The sequence below is a fragment of the Thamnophis elegans genome, chromosome 6 (assembly GCF_009769535.1).
Source record: "Thamnophis elegans isolate rThaEle1 chromosome 6, rThaEle1.pri, whole genome shotgun sequence".
Classification (NCBI taxonomy): domain Eukaryota; kingdom Metazoa; phylum Chordata; class Lepidosauria; order Squamata; family Colubridae; genus Thamnophis; species Thamnophis elegans.
The window spans coordinates 30,959,513-30,976,602 of record NC_045546.1 but is presented as its reverse complement, the minus strand read 5'-3'; the positions used below and the strand labels follow the sequence as shown (position 1 = coordinate 30,976,602).

General features: G+C 36.5%; 1 protein-coding gene across 1 annotated transcript in view; it reads right to left on the bottom strand.

Annotated features, from left to right (window-relative positions):
- The window catches only part of F5 (coagulation factor V), a 45,143-nt gene extending 28,451 nt beyond the window's left edge, over window positions 1-16,692 (bottom strand). The window contains exons 1-7 of the mRNA XM_032220181.1: window positions 16,419-16,692; window positions 15,000-15,091; window positions 11,621-11,743; window positions 3,638-3,850; window positions 2,892-3,035; window positions 2,588-2,809; window positions 659-824 (exon numbers count right to left, since the gene is read on the bottom strand). Coding sequence (XP_032076072.1) covers window positions 659-824; window positions 2,588-2,809; window positions 2,892-3,035; window positions 3,638-3,850; window positions 11,621-11,743; window positions 15,000-15,091; window positions 16,419-16,585 — 1,127 coding nt within the window. The 5' untranslated portion in view covers window positions 16,586-16,692. The remainder of the gene's footprint in view (window positions 1-658; window positions 825-2,587; window positions 2,810-2,891; window positions 3,036-3,637; window positions 3,851-11,620; window positions 11,744-14,999; window positions 15,092-16,418) is intronic.
- Window positions 16,693-17,090: the final 398 nt, after the last annotated feature.

Genomic DNA, 17,090 nt, shown 5'->3' with positions numbered 1-17,090 from the left:
AAATAGTGGCAAGAGATTCTTTCTGTGCCAATATAATATCTTGAAAATCTCAAAGATCTTTTGGGAAATCTTTGTGACAAAGAAATTTTAGTTCCTAAATTTAAGAAGTGAGTGAGATGATTTATTGGAGAGAGAATGGAACTATGACAGTCTTGTGAATGAACTTGTACTATGAATTTTTCATTCTTTCATTCTGCCACTTTGTTTTCCCTGCATAATTGCATGAAAATAGAAAGATTAACTAAAAGTGTAATATGATGTAATATGAAATGACTTCTACATACAGTGTAACAATAAACGTTTATTTTATGGAATTAAAAAGCAAGAGAGCGGTTCATACTTTATAATTTAACATGATGAGATTTCATTTAATTGAAATGGTCTATAACAGCAGTCCTCAACCTTTTGGGCACCAGGGTCCAGGTCCATGGAGAAAGGTTTTTCCACAGACCAGAGGGGGCGTGTTTCATGTGCTGCCTGTATCTTGTGGATGGGGCTTCGTTTGTTTGCATGGCCCAGTTTTTGGCATGCCGCGGCCTGGTGCCAGACCATGGACCTGCGGTTGGGGATCCCTAGTCTACAAGGCCTTAGTTTGTGATAAATCCCATGAATTTTTATGCCATAATTTCATCCATTTAACCACATTCAGTCAAGTTACCTGTCAACACTGCTAGGAATTTCTGGAGCATAATCCCAGGTGATTTCTTCTGCAGCAATGAAATAGTCCCAATTGTTAATCATCCTCAGTTCTTTAAAGGTTAACCTTCTTTTAAAAGTGTCTTGCTTTCCACAGTCTTTGATGTTTAGATAACCATACATCCCAGCTAAATTAATAAATAGATGGGACAAGGATAATAAAACATATTAACAGTTATGGTACAGAGATATCTACTTGCTCTTCATGCTCCCTTTTATACCATTCAGATTAAAAATAAATATTTCCCATTTTATATTAAAATGTATGTTTCCATGAAGCAACAAGAATTTCTTTCTCTTAAGTCCACAAAAAGAAATCTATGAATGATACACAATTCTTATACGTTTAAACAAGTTGGTACATGTGGAATAACAGAACTATGTTCTAAACTACTTTTGACACTTAATTTTGTGTTAGACCCTTTCAGTGACCTGAAATATGCTCACAAAAGAAGTATCTTCCAGCTAAAAGTAATTGCTTATAAACCAGGGCTCATGTTATAATAGGTATACAGTAGGTATAATTTATTCTTGAGATATGGAAAAAAGTAGAAGATAATGCAGACACTCTTAATCTGTTCCTTCTAATGTATTGTACTCTAATTCCCTTCATCTCAACTCATCTACAACTGGAGGGCATAAGTTAATAGTCAATAGGTCAAACATGTCTTCTCTGGCCCCACATCTCCCTATGGAATATGTCCCCCTCTCCCCCCCCCCCAAGATCTGAATGACCAGGTATGCCCTGAAGAACAGACTCAGGGCTAGTATATTTTGTAAATCTGTTTTAGTTATGTACTATGGGAATTATTTGCTTCCTATGATGTTTTATTGATATTTTATTTTGTGCTGTCATGTTCTTTTAGCCACCCTAAGTCTTTTGGACAGTGGGTAGCCTTAAATGTGAAGAAATAAATTGATAAATAAATAAAAGCTATCATACAGTGTCTCTAACATGTTCTTTTGTATAATCAAAATGATAATAATAAATAGGCATTTCTAGTATGAACACACAAAAACATACACACGCACGCACGTACGTACGTACGTACGTACATACATATGTATGTATTGTGTCACAACCCCTGGTATGCCCAAATATGGGAGGGAGCATACTGCTTTTCTTTTCTGTCTATCGCCTCACTCTGGGAGCCATCCAGGCAGAAAGCCATTTTTTAAATGTTGCCTTGCTACATTTGTGTTGCAATTGTGCTGATAAATATTCGATTCCCAGTAGGGTATGGCTAGCTGATGAGAACTAAATAGCTTGAAATAGATCTATACTAGTCTCCATTTATTTATTTATCAGCACAATTGCAGCATGTGTGTGTGTGTGTGTGTGTGTGTGTGTGTGTGTGTATTGTTAGACCACCTGCTCTCACATACACACATATATACATATACATATACACATATACATATGCAAATTCTGTATGATGGCTTTTATTTGAGGGTTTAAAAGAGAGCAGGTGGTCTAACAATTTAGGGTTGGAAACTGGTTTCAGAAAACGGGGTGGAGCAGTGAAAAAGAGATAGGCAAGCCTAAATGAAAAAATAAATAAATATAGTGAATGTGATTAGTCTTTCTATATTTATTCATTTTTCTCCTAGCATCATCCTAGAGCAAAAATAAGCCAACATAGTCCACAACCATAGCTTTAGGAGGCTATGAAATGCTGGAGTTACAGATTCTAGGCATGTAGGACTTATGTATGGCAGCTGTCATATATACCATGTTATAGTTCCTGTTGTTCTAGAATCATTTTGCAAATGGCACCTCACGTTCATGCTACTGTCTCTGGGATATGACAATTTTGTATGAGTTTTATACAAGAGAATGAGAATTTTAATTGTAATTGTACAGCTTGCCTCCTAATAAAGATAACCTTGCCTTGTAGATGCTTTGCAACCAGAGAAGATATTAGCCATTTTCCTGTCATGCTCACTGACATGTTGGCTGTTACTGAAGCACCTCCAACAAGGTTGATGGTTGACACTTTGTAATGGTTTTCTTCCAAGGTTTGTCCATTGAAGTGGACAGAGAAGATCTCAGGACTAGAACTCATTCCTATCAAATGCCAACTAATACGATCGTAAGCACAAGCCTGAACATCTGGAAGAAAAGAACAGCTGCTGTAGTTTTCATAGAAATGACCGTAATTTCATTCCAATCAATAATATGGAAGAGGACCTACCAGGCAATGTTCCATTAGCAAACCCATTAATTGTGTATTGGAGGGAGGACTTTTTGTACCAGTTCTTGCTTTCATCAAACACAGCAAACATCAGCACATATTCTCTGTTGAAGAGTTTCTGTGTCCCATCTGCATTCAGGCTTCCTAAAAAGAAAAGAATAGGACAGTGACAAGATGGAATAAATTATCAAATACCACAATAACTTCTTGAATAATAAATTTATTTTAAATTGTCAGCCTCTAGTGCAACAAAACCTTTCACTATGCCACCTGACTCTTAAGAGAATTGAGGATCAACACAGATTAAGGATAAATGGAAGGTTACAGAGATTACCTATTACAAGATTACCTATTACAGAGATGGGCAACCTTGGCTAGCAGGCCATGGAGCCCCCGAGCCCCCAAGACTATACTACAAAAATTAATTGCACACTTAATTCTGAAGGTGGTACTAGGCTGCATGTCAGCATTGTTGACATGCATTTATATGGTTCTTCCTACCATCTCTAATTACAGAGACCTTTTTGGATACAATGTAAGCTTTTGAAAACTAAGTAGTAGAATTTTCTATTATGTAGTAGCCTTCATAATTCTGCCCTGATCTTTATCAAAAAAAAAAACTTCTGTGAAACAAACATTAAACGGATAGAAATACAAAAGTGAACAGAAAGATAGCATATTACAGATTCATCACAACAATGATTAACACTTAAACAAGCTTCAGCTTCTTTAACATATTTTGTTACCTTCTTTACATATCAGCAAAGCACCAATGAGACCAGAATTAAAGTCTCGCACCATGTTTACATGTGAGTAATAGGCATAAGTGAGACAGGGAGGATCAGTTTCTTTTGGCCCAATTTCTGCAGTGATATTCCACACATATTTGAAAGACTGGCCTGGAGGCACAGCATCATCCAGTTTTTCTATATCTGATGTCCCATCAGAGTATGAAGCACCTACAATGACAAAGAGATTATCATGATTCATTACCAATCATCATTATCATCATCTTTTAATGACTCTATAACCCCATGCGGAGTGAAGTCTGAGTGATTACTGGCCAGATGCCCTTCCTGTCACCAATGCGGAGTTATAATCAGCAGATATATTCTCATCATGCCCAGAGAGAGAAATATCTGCCTCTACCTAGGATCAGAGGGATGTGGTATCTCAGTGGCTAAGACACTGAGTTTGTCAATCAGAAAGGTTGGTAGTTTGGTGGTTCAAATCCCAGTGCCGTGTAATGGAGTGAACTTGTTGTTACTTGTCCCAGCTTCTGCCAACCTAGCAGCTTGAAAGTAGAAAAATAGGGATCAACTGTGGTGGGAAGGTAACACTTGCTAATTCTATTACAGATCTGGTTGCAAATTGGGTCCTTCTTTGATTCTCCACATATGACAAAAAGACATCTTAATCCATATTTCAGTTCTCCTATACCTCACTGTTCCTTTTTTTCTTTTTCTTTTTTTTTGCTACTCAGGAGTTCTATATGTGAAGAGTCCAAGAGCTCTTTAATTTGGCTCCACTTTTATTCTTCAATCCCTTCAAACTATTTTAAATAATTTTGTTTAATTTTATTTAAATATTTAAAAGATTTAATTATAAATATTCATAATTGATATAAACATAAAATGCTTAAAGCTATTTAATATTGATATTTAATAGTCAAGCGTTAGGAGAATTCCTCACTTCTGCAAACCCAAAAGAGACATAAAATATTCTGGGCTGATTTAGTGACCCTCCTTCAACTGATTAATGAGACTGCAAAAATATAATTTCTTGGCGTCCTGAATCTCTTTAGATAAAAACAAAAAAAGTTGTTGGCCTCCCCTTCCATGTTTACAGTACATGTTGAATACCAGTAGACAGCTTGACGGAGAACCAGCAGAGTTGCAAGAGGATCAAAAGAAATGATCTGGATCTGGGAAATTCAAAGTTGCTCTTCCTATCATAAGTGGGAACTGGAATGCCCACTTTTGCTGTAATAGGCTTCACCTAGACCAGGGGTGTCCAAACTTGGGAACTTTAAGACTTGTGGACTTCAATTTCCAGAATTCCCCAGCCAGCCATGCTGAGAATTGAAGTCCACAAGTCTTTACGTTCCCAAGTTTGGACACCGCTGACCTAGACTGATGCTGAAAGGCTCACAACCTCCGCCCTCCCTCTAAAAAATTCAAGGATGCAGCTCTGCTAAGCTACATTTTTTCCAAGTATTAAAAAACCCATGAATAATGAAGAAAACTATTCACAGGTATTCCTTGACTTATAACAGTTCATTTTGTGACCATTTGAAGTTACAACGTCACTGAAAAAAGTGACTTCTGAATGTTTTTCACACTTGCGACCGTTTCAGCATCCCCATGGTCACATAATCAAATTTTGGATGCTTGGCAAATGGTTCATATTTATGACGGGTGCAGGTCCCAAGATCATGTGAACTTTTGCAACCTTCTGAGAAAGAAAATCAATGGGGAAGCCAAATTCACTTAACAACCGTGTCACTAACTTAACAACTGCAATCATTCACTTAACAACTTTGGCAAGGGACTTCCTGTGGTGACATCACTTCCATGAGGGCGAAGAAATAGTAGCTCTACTAGCTTTGCTCAAGTTTCTGTGGTGAAGATCCTGAAAAAGGATGAGTTGAATCTGGAGGGATCAACAGGCGTGAGGGGGAGCCTGGGCGCCGAAGGAGGAAGCAAGCAACTTCCCTATCGGGCAAAACCTCTTGAAATCACTGGCGAAGAAATCTGGCATCCATGGCCGATTTTGGGTGATGACTGCCGCACACGAGGGAGAGAAAATAGCAACACAGCAGCATTGGCGAGAATATGTAAAACAACTAAAAAGGTATATACTCTATTAAAGACTCATTGAGCTAGAATTTCAAAGCTTTGAAGCTAGCTGGATACAGCTTAATATCGGCAGCTATAAGAGGAGAAAAAGCAAGCAATTTCCTGTAGCAATAGAAGGTTTGGAGTGACTTGAGAACAGAACGCAACAAGGGGGGGATTGTTGGAGCGATTTGGACAATAAACCGAAATTGAAGCCAGACAAAACAGTGACAATTGTGAAGAAGAGGAAAGAACTATTTTGGAATACTCGAGAGAATGTGGGATATAGAGAAGCAAACATCAGACTTTTGATCAGACTTCTGAGGAGGTAAAGAAAAAGCCTATACGAAAGAAGAGTAACAGCGTCACCTAGTGGAGAAAGAAATAAGAATTAAATAACAGTATACAGGATAAGCCTGCTGATGCAATCTGAGAAAAAAAACTCCACCCTCAAACCAGTGCACAATTGAGAGCACACTGGGTCTAGAGAAAGCAAACTCAACAACGAACCTTCAGTGTATGCAAGGTGCATTAGCAATGATACAAGAAACAATGCTGAAAACACAAGAAACAATTACAAAAAATCATGAAGAAACTAGGAGAAATCATGAAGAACTTAAACTAGAAATGGGAGAAATGAAGAGTGAGATTAGAAAAATAGATGATAGAATAGGGAAAATACAAAGTGAAATAACAAAAAATGAACAAAAAATTCAAAAAGTAGAAACAAAGGTAGAAAAAACAGAGAGGAGAATAGAGGTGATAGATGAGAAGCTGACTACACTAAACATACAATTAGGAGAAAGTAGCATTTTTAGAATTAGGAAAAGCTGGCTTCTTTCTGCGCTTTCAAAATATAGTAGAAGAAAAGGAGGAGGATTTAGGAGAAATAATTACAGAGATTGTTGCGAACATATTACAAAAAAACAAATAAGAAACAAGAAGGGACATAGACGAGGTGTACCAAATCCACACAAATTACGCCAGGAGACACAGGCTCCCAAAAGAAATCCACGTACGCTTTACTAAAAAATCAGTAAGAGATGAAGTATATAAGAAAGTGAGAAGAGAGAGGAGGGTCCGAAGCCATGATGAGACGACGTGCTATCTCAAAGCTCTGAGATCACAGTCGACACTTTTATTGCTGGGGGGTTCCAATGGACCTAAATCATCCCGAAGAGATGGTGAACAGGGAGATTACATCTTGCTGATCTCGGGGATATCGTAAAATCTCCGAGAAAAGCAAGGGAAAGTCTTCTGCTGGTAATAAAAATTCCAGTCTGTCAAGATTGGCAAAGTCAGGGCGGCCTCAGACAGGAATGGAACGATGTGGAAAAGAAAGTGTTTCTAGCTGATGAAAAACTTTTATTGTTTTTAAAAAATGGACTGCCTATAAAATCTAAAAAACTAATTTAAATCAAAGAATAGAAGAACTTAGAGGCGAATTTGATTTTTGTAATGGTTCTGCGCCGAGGTGGTGCAGTGGTTAAATGCAGCACTGCAGGCTACTACAGCTGACTGCAGTTCTGCAGTTTGGCTGTTCAAATCTTACCGGCTCAGGGTTGACTCAGCCTTCCATCCTTCCGAGGTGGGTAAAATGAGGACCAGGATTGTTGTTGGGGGCAATATGCTGACTTTGTAAACCGCTTAGAGAGGGCTGAAAGCCCTATGAAGCGGTATATAAGTCTAACTGCTATTGCTATTCTGGACAGTGGTTATCTTACTTTTTAAATGCTATTTACATGGATTGATTCTAAGCAAAACCTTTTCAAATGGATGGATTACCCTTTTAATATTTCTTTGTGACTCTCTGTAAGCTACAGATGGATTGTTTTGACTTCGACATTCTAAGCTTTTATTGCTTGGCTGTTTGGCCTAAGATCTGATAAGATTTTACAGCTGTCCCTTTGAAGTTTGTTTTTGCTTGCAGAGTTTGTGAGTGAGTATTTCAATCTTGCTGAGCTTCTAAGAAAAAATACAACTGCATATAAACATGGCGTCACTCCGAGAAGTACTCTTAGCTCTGCAGAGGGTGTTGTATACAGAGGAAAGAATTGAGAGAAAATTGGATTATTTGGTGCATTTAGCAACGAAATGTGATGAAAAAACTGAGGATGTTCTTCAAACACAAAATAAGAAGATTGAAATTCAAAAAATTGAAATGGAAGACGAATATAAAGAGATTGAGCCTGTTGATATTCGTGGCAATTGGTTTATTTCTGAGGGAGGAAAGAGTGGAATATTGGAAGAGGAATTAAATGGAGAGAAAATTTATTTCAAAGGACAGGACATAGAAGAAGAAGAAAGCATTAAAGAATTTATGGACTATGAAATACTATTTGCAAAATATTTGATAACACTGCTGAGAATTAAAGACAAGCTGAAAAAGGAAACAGAAGGAGGGCGTCAATATTATATGAGAAATACTATAAACAAGAAGTTGCAAAGAGGAGTCCATACAGATTTGTTTAAGAAGATGTTTGGAGGACTGGATCCACAAATGGCAGAAGACATGATTGTTTTGCTATTGGAGAGATACAGGTTGATAGATGGAAGAGTATAATTTAAAACTAGCTAAACTTAGTTAAATTCAGTGATAATAGGTATAGTTAAATAAAAATTGATAATGATAGTAATGTATACAATGTTGAGTTGTTATGATAAGTAATAATTAGATATGAATATTGAATGTTACCCCTGAAGGGAAGGTTAGAAATATTTTTGGACTATATTTAAAGGTTATTAATAGCAATAACAATAAAAAGAACAAAATTAGACACAGCCAAGTTTTAACTAAAGGGGGAAAATGTTATGATATAGGATATAGTTAAATAAAGAAAGGATAATGATAATAATTTATATACATGGAGGATTAGAAAATTTTGGTATTAAATATTATGGATGTTTAGCTAAAACAGGATATGAGGATTTAATGTTAATGGAGGATTTTATAAATAAATAAATGAAATGCCAGCATGTCGTTATGTATTAAATCTTGGTATATTTTATGATGAAGGACGTTTAAATAATTATAGTCAAATAAAAGTGGATGATGGTAATATAATAAATATCTGAGTTAAGATATTAGAATTAATATGAATTATATTTGACGACGGTGGAAGAGATGCACAAAGCCCTTTTGTAACTAACTGATACACTTTCTACAGTATGTAAAAAAGGAGAATTTGTATGTTTGTTTTGAAAATAATTTTTTTTATAAAAAAAAAGAAAAGAAAGTGAGAGAAGAACAAATAACATATAAAGGAAGAGAGATACAAATTCTGAGACAAATCCCAAAAATAGTGAGACCAAAGAAGGCAATATCAATTGTTGTTACACAACAATTAATAAGGTACAATGTAATGTTCAGATGATTAACACAAGAGGGAGTGATGATTACCTGGCAAGATAAAAGATATAAAATAGATACAATTGAGAAAGCGCATGAGTTCTTTGAACATCACTTCACCGCAGAGGAAGAACAAGAGAGTAGAGAGGAACCAAAGAGTAGAAGCCAAGAAGAACAGTCAGTTGAAAACAGGAAGGGAGAAAGAGAAGAAAGAAGAAGACAGGAAAGAGAACAAATAGAACAAGAAGTTAGTAGAATAGGAATAGAGACAAGAAACGCAAGGAAACTAAGAGCGGCACACAAATAACACAACAGAACAAGAAATTAAGTTACTCTCACTAAATATAAATGGATTAAACTCACCGGAAAAGAGAAGGCAATCTTTGACTAGATTACAAAAAATGAATATAGAGATAGTATGCCTTCAAGAGGTACATATCAAAAGCCAATATAACAAGCTACTAGAATATCCAAAGTTAGGAAAATTATTTACGACACTAGCACAACCCCCAAAAAGACGAATTGCAATATATATTAAAGAATAGATAAATGCAAAAGAAATATGCAGATGAAGAGGGGAGGATTTTAATGATAGAAATAGAAACAGAACAAAGAAAAATCCTCCTCACAGCAATATACGCTCCAAATAAAAATCAAAATTTTTTTTACAAGAAGATACACCAAAAAATAACAGAAATAGAATAAGAGGATATATTCTAATTGGTGACTTCAATGCTATAACAGTAGAGAAAGAGGATTTGGACTTCTCGATTGAGAGCTTTATTATCAAGCAGCGGCTCTCACCTGGATAAGGGATTGGATCAATCTAAAAAACAAAAGATTACTAACAATAGAAGGTTATAATTTGGAACTGGGTTGGCACGCCTTCATCTGGGATGGGAAAGACAAAATTCATAGCTATTTCCAAAAACATTTAATTAGAAAAGCTCTACTACAAATATGGTTAAAAATAAAAACAAAACACTATAACAAAATCCCAATCTAGCTATCCACCATGGAAGCTCTGATATACCTGAACGTATTGGACATAAACAAGATAATAAGATATAAAGATATATTAGACAACCAAGAAAGACTAAAAACAAGGCACAAATTGAAAGATGAGGGAATAGATATAGGGTGGTGGCCCTATTTACAAATACAGGCAAGGTATAAAAAAGACAGGGAAAGAGATGGATTTTATAAGGAGCTGCAAGAGCTGGATAAAATTCTACAGGAAACCGAAGAAAAATTGATTAAAAAAATATATCACTATTTATTAAAATTCAAAATGGAAGAAGAAACTGTGAAAGAAACAATGATAAAATGGGTGACAAATTTTGGGTATAGTATAGAATTGGCAGAATGGGGAAAAAATTGGGAAATAAATTACAAATTAACAATGGCACTGGCATATAGAGAGAACATGCACAAGATATTCTACAGATGACACCTTCCACCAGTGAGAATTGCAAAAATGTTCCCGGAGTGTCCACCTATCTGTTGGAAATGCAACCAACAACATGGAACTTACTACCATATGTGGTAGACATGCACATCTGTGAAAAAGTGTTGGAAAAAAATAAAAGATTGGCTAGAGGAGATTACTAAACATCACATTGCACTAAAACCTGAATTATTTTTGTTAGGAATTATAAAAGGAAATTATGAAAAAATATTAGATACTTAATTCTACACATAATTAATTACGGGAACGAGAATTACATTCACTTAAAACTGGAATAATAATTATACACCAACAGAAGAAAATGTAATAAAAAAAATATTGGAATGTGCAGAGATGGATAGGCTTACGAAAGAACTAAAAGAGAAAGAAGAATCTGAATACTACTCTGTACAGGATTTATTGTACAATTGGCTAGAGGAAAGGGCGGGAAAGCAGGAAAGCAAAAAAGAAAGGAAGAAAAATCAACAAATCAATAGACAACTACAAAACCGGAAAATGATGAAAAGATAGAAATATCAGATAGACTATACCAAATAAATATTATACAAAATGACTTAAATGTACTAAAAACTGTTTTATATAGAATAAATAGAATATTATATATAGAAAGAAACAAATGCATGAAATAATGTAAATGCACAGAGATAGAAAGTTATAGTTATAAAAGATTTATTTGTATAAATAAAAGAATCACAACAGATATGTAAAAAAATGTAATGTGTTGCAAAGATGTGAAGTTTGTACAAACAAAATAAAATATTTAAAAAAACAACTTTGGCAAGAAAGATCGTAAAATGGGGCAAAATTTACTTAACAACTCTCTCACTTAGCTACAGAAATTTAGAGCTCAATTGTGGTTGAGGCTTCATACCATCTATAAAGCAGTCAAATTCTATGCCTCTTTCTCTTATTTAATAATATCCTCAGAAACATTTGGGTCTCTGCTTCCGTCCTAGCCAGCTGTTGCCCACAGGCACAATGCTACCCATGTTTACTTAGAATTTAGCTCCATTTTTTAAATCTACCAAACATAAAAATGATCAGGATATTGAGACAATATTATGGCAATGTTTACCTTCTGACCATTTGTTGTACACAGAACTCTGCGGGTGAATGCTCACAGGCTGAGTAGCAAAATTATTGAAATAAATCACGAGGACGTCTCCCACTTCGCCATGTAGTGTAGGCCCGAGGAGCCCTGCTCAAAGCACATAAACAAATGATTTTAAAGAGAACAATTAAATATAAAAATGATACTTGAAAGAATATTTGTTTTCTTTTTCTTCTGGCTTGAACGTAAACTACAGCAAAGGTACAGAAAGTGAAGACAGAAGCCTGCCTATTAAATCAATTTTCCGTGCTTTAATGGCTAATAAATACCTTCATATTTTCTCCTGAGCAGGGGTTTATTTATTTTGTTCTCTATCTATCCATCCCTATCTCCCCCCAAGAAGGTCATCATAGCATTTAAATTCCAAAATAATCTACCTGGCAAATTATACTCAGGCAAAGAGATAGTGGCTTTAGCATTTCATATTGTAAGATGCACATTGGCATACACTATATTGCCAAAAGTATTCGCTCACCTGCCTTTACTCGCATATGAACTTACTGTAAGTGACATCCCATTCCTAATCCATAGGGTTCAATATGACATCAGTCCACACTTTGCAGCTATAACAGCTTCAACTCTTCTGGGAAGGCTGTCCACAAGGTTCAGGAGTGTGTTTATGAGAATTAACAATAGCAATAGCAGTTAGACTTATATACCGCTTCATAGGGCTTTCAGCCCTCTCTAAGCGGTTTACAGAGTCAGCATATTGCCCCCACAGTCTGGGTCCTCATTTCACCCACCTCGGAAGGATGGAAGGCTGAGTCAACCTTGAGCCGGTGAGATTAGAACTGCTGAACTGCAGATAACAGTCAGCTGAAGTGGCCTGCAGTACTGCACCCTAACCACTGAGCCACCTCGGCTTGCTATTGATGACCATTGACCATTCTTCAAGAAGCGCATTTGTGAGGTCACAAACTGATGTTGGATGGGTTTTCGTGGCCTACCACTTTGGGGCTGAGTTGCTGTCGTTCCCAAACACTTGCACGTTCTTATAATACAGCTGACAGTTGACTGTGGAATATTTAGGAGCGAGGGAATTTCACGACTGGATTTGTTGCACAGGTGCATCCTATCACAGTTCCACACTGGAATTCACTAAGCTCCTGAGAGCGACCCATTCTTTCACAAATGTTTGTAAAAACAGTCTGCATGCCTAGGTATTTGATTTTATACACCTGTGGCCATGGAAGTGATTGGAACACCTGGCTCTGATTATTTGGATGGGTGAGCGAATACTTTTGGCAATATCGTGCATGAATGGAGAAATGGAGCAGCCACACAGAGAACGTGGCTGAATGAGTAGACACAAGACATTAACTTTAACTTGCTTCATTTGTCCTCTGCATTAGCTATACAGGTAGTCCTTGACTTACAATGTTTCATGACTGTTTAGTGACTGTGACTGTTTAGTCACAGTGACTGTTCAAAGTTACAATGGCATGAAAAAAGTGGCTTGGGACCATTTTTCACACTTATGACCATTGCAGTATCCCTGTGGTCATGTGATCAAAATTTGTATGCTTGGAAACTGATTCATATTTATGACAGTTGCAGTGTCCTGGGGGTCATGTGCACAGCTTTTGCGACCACCTGACAAGCAAAGACAATGCGGAAGCCAGGTTCACTTAACAACCATGCTACTAATTTAACAACTGCAATGATTAACTGAACAAGTGTGGCTAGAAAGGACATAAAATGGGGCAAAACTCACTTAACAAATGTCTCACTTAGCAACATAAATTTTGGGCTCAATTGTGGTCGTAAGTCGAGGGCTACCTGTATTTAAGAATGTGTGACCAATTTCATAAATAAATTAAACATATTTGTTCAGACAATACAGATATCAAAAATGAAGGCACAAGAGATTTGTCCAGAAGACATTAGCTACTAGATTGGGGTGTCAAGGCCCACGGGCAAAATTTGGCCTTCAGGGTGTTTAGATCTGGCCCATAGGGCCGCCCTGGAAACAGCAAAGGACCGGCCCTCCTGGGCTCTGTTTTTGTCTGACAGAGGGCTGCAGGACATTGAGCTGGCCACACCCACCCTGACCATGCCTACCCCAGCCACACCCACTCATCCTCCCAAGGTCAAACACATTACTGATGCAGCCCTCAATGAAATTGAGTTTGACACTCCTGTACTAGAACATAGTAACCTTTTGAAATCTCAGCTAAACCCAATGTTGCAACCACTGTACCATCCACAGGCAGGATAGGGTTCCCATCCAACATTATAGGTTTATGAACATAGAATGATACTTCAAACTTTGTAACAAACAACAGTAAATGTCAACTTTGTTGTACAAAGGATAAAACAATTGACCATTTGATCAGTGGCTGCAGCAACATTCTACAAGCTGAATAGAAGCATTTCCAGAATTATCCATTGGAAATGTTCCCAGAGGCTTGGATTTAAATGCAGTAAAAACTACTGGGACAATTAAGTTGAGAAGGATTTGAAAATGAGTAGATTAAGATTTTATGGAACTTTAAAATCCAAACAGATAGGCATCTTGTTCATAGTGTGTCTGATATAGCAGTTATTGAAAAGAAGAAAGTCTTTTAATGTTGCTATGTTCTATTCCAGATGATGTTAGAATTGAGAAAAAACAATTGGAAAAAAATACAAAATATCAGGACTTGCAGATTTGAAATTGAACTTCTTGGAAAAAGAAATCCATTGCAATGTTAATTGTGATTGGAGCTCTTGGAGCACTACATAAAGGACTTCCTTGATATCTGGAAATTTGAATTTATCAAATTTGAACACTCTAATATTACAAAAAAATTTAAAAATCCTATTTGGAACTGCCTATATTCTTAGATGTCACCTTAATAATTGATAGGTCCTTGGTTGGGATTATTAAATTTCCATCTTTGAGTGCGACTCTAATTGTAGATTACCCATATCATAAAATACAATAAATGAATAGATTATTATTTGTCTTTAGAACAAGCGTTCATAAAAACAAAGTCATGTCTAAAATGTAATGAAATATATTTGTGAGAAAGTGGTGGAACACTTTTTAACTTTCTCTTTTGTGTTCTGATTTGTCTTTTGCATTTATCTCAAGTGCTAGTGGTGGTTATTTCCGGCGGATCAAGAGTAGAATCAGAAAAATAAGACTTTTAAACACATACTCTTGCTGCTTATTTGGGGATGGTGGTTTTCAAGTATCTATATATTGGGATCTCCTTCAACACCTCCAGCTATCACCCTGTCTTTAATCAATACCTCTAGGAATTGGATAAACTTGGGATGGTTTACAATTGCAGTTCATTTGGGTTCATAATCATAGGTACACTGTACATATAATATAATCTGAAAATATTGCCTTTACCTGAGAGCTCATCTCTTGGCTTTTCTTGTTTGAAATCTACTTCATATTCTCTATAGACAATTTTTCTAAATGCAAGATCTGACTCTGATAATCTGAAACCATACAAAATAATTTAGTAAAATAATATATTCCAACTCTTTGGCTGAAAATTCACTATGCAATTTAAGCACATTCCCATACATTATCAATGTCTTTATAATGCCTTTGACCCAATGCAGTGAATGAACAAGAAATACTGTAATGGAGTTTTTCACTGACAAGAGGAAATACCTGGGGAGAAAGGAAACGTAAATATCTGGACTTTCAACAATACCTTGAAATTAATCTATGTCATGCCGTCCACTTACACATTACCTCTAAACACTAGTTTGCATTGTGGCAACACTTTATACTTTACTGAAACTAGCTGATGGAATGTCCTATTAAGCATCTATATATAGAAGTCAACCCATTTATTACAGCTGTGGAAACCAGAAATATTGTAAAGAGACTCTATCACACCTGGAAATCGTATCAGGGTACACAAGAGTTTTTGGATCAGTCAGCTACATAGGAGAAAAGAAAGAGGACAGAATACATGCCAAGTAAAAATGGAATGGAGCCGTCTGTGAAAATAGTAGAGATGAAAACAAAATATTCAGAATTTTAACACAAGAACTGGAACATTCAAATTTAACATGCAGAATAACATTATCAAAGCTAAGAGGATAGAATGCCCGTGAGAAGACTATAGTAGGCTAGATAAGTGGTGCGAGTATCGGATAAGGAGTTATTGCAAAGCATGTAGAGATTAAAGGGCAAAGAGTAGAGAGGCTGTTAAGCAAATGAAAACATTTGGTAATGGTTATAGAAAGAAGGAAAAAGCAAACCAAAATGTATCACCTAAATCAAATGGAAACGCTTTTCCTGAGCTGTGCTTATCATTGTTCATTTAAAATGCTTCCTTTCTACAGTTGTTGAATTATATATACGAAGTGGTGAGAAAATAAAAACATCCATTGGAAATCATAGAACCGAACTATCACTGTAAAAACAAGGACTAGCCAAGCCTAGTTACATTTTAACAATTCCAGCTCAAGGTAAGCATTAAGGACTGCAAGCTTGAATGTTATGCTTAATATACCATAATCCAGCAATTGTTTCAAACTGGAAAATATGAATTATGAAGGAAAATGCTAAGCAATGCCTCTCAGTCAAAGCAATGTGGAAGTCATAGCATACCCCCTCTTGAAATGAATCCAAAGCCAACTAATCCATTACTTCTTTATTTACTGGTTGTATTCCCAAAACACTTTATTTTCTTAATTATAGATTACTAAATAACCATCATAGTAGACTAAACTTCGCTTTCCAACCACACAGGTTGAGTTCCCTAAGCTTCACAACACATTGCTCACTAAGAACAAATCTTATTGTTACCTGGATAGCCCCTCAGGTTGGAGGTTGTAATCCCAGTCTTCCAGCTGAGCAGCTATACGGTACTCCCTGAGCTGAGCTGCATTCACTTGGTAGTACTTCAGCCCTGACCAACCCAGGAACACCATTAGAAGACATTTGGGGACAGGGCTCACACTGTATCTTCCCATTGATGCTAATGTGCTGAAAGACACACGGAAGTCAGTTCTGCCTGCAGCAATTTGTAACTTCCCCACAGAAATGTATTAGGATGCTGGTGTTGCAAGGGACAGTAGCTTCAGTGACGCTGTGCTCTTTTTCTCCTCCCACAACCGAGATAAGCAACTTCTGAATTTGTTTGGTGTCTTGACTCCTTCTCTGCTCAGACAGGCTGAACAATGTTAGGGCAAAGCAGGTGTTTGGACTGTTCCCCATGTGGATAGAAAAAGATTAGGAGCCGGGACGAAGGCAAAGGCTAAAGCTTGTGAGGATGAATACCTGAAAACTTAAAAGACCAGGACAGCACATCATTCAGGAATCTGACGACCCAATAAAGGGAAGATCCAGCTATTTCTGCTAATTTGGAGATGGAAGATGCTGTCCCCAGAAGCCTAAAGTTTAAAATATATTTATATATTTATTGCACCAATTGCATTTTTATCTCACCCTCCTCTTCCTCCTTATTAATAGTCTGCC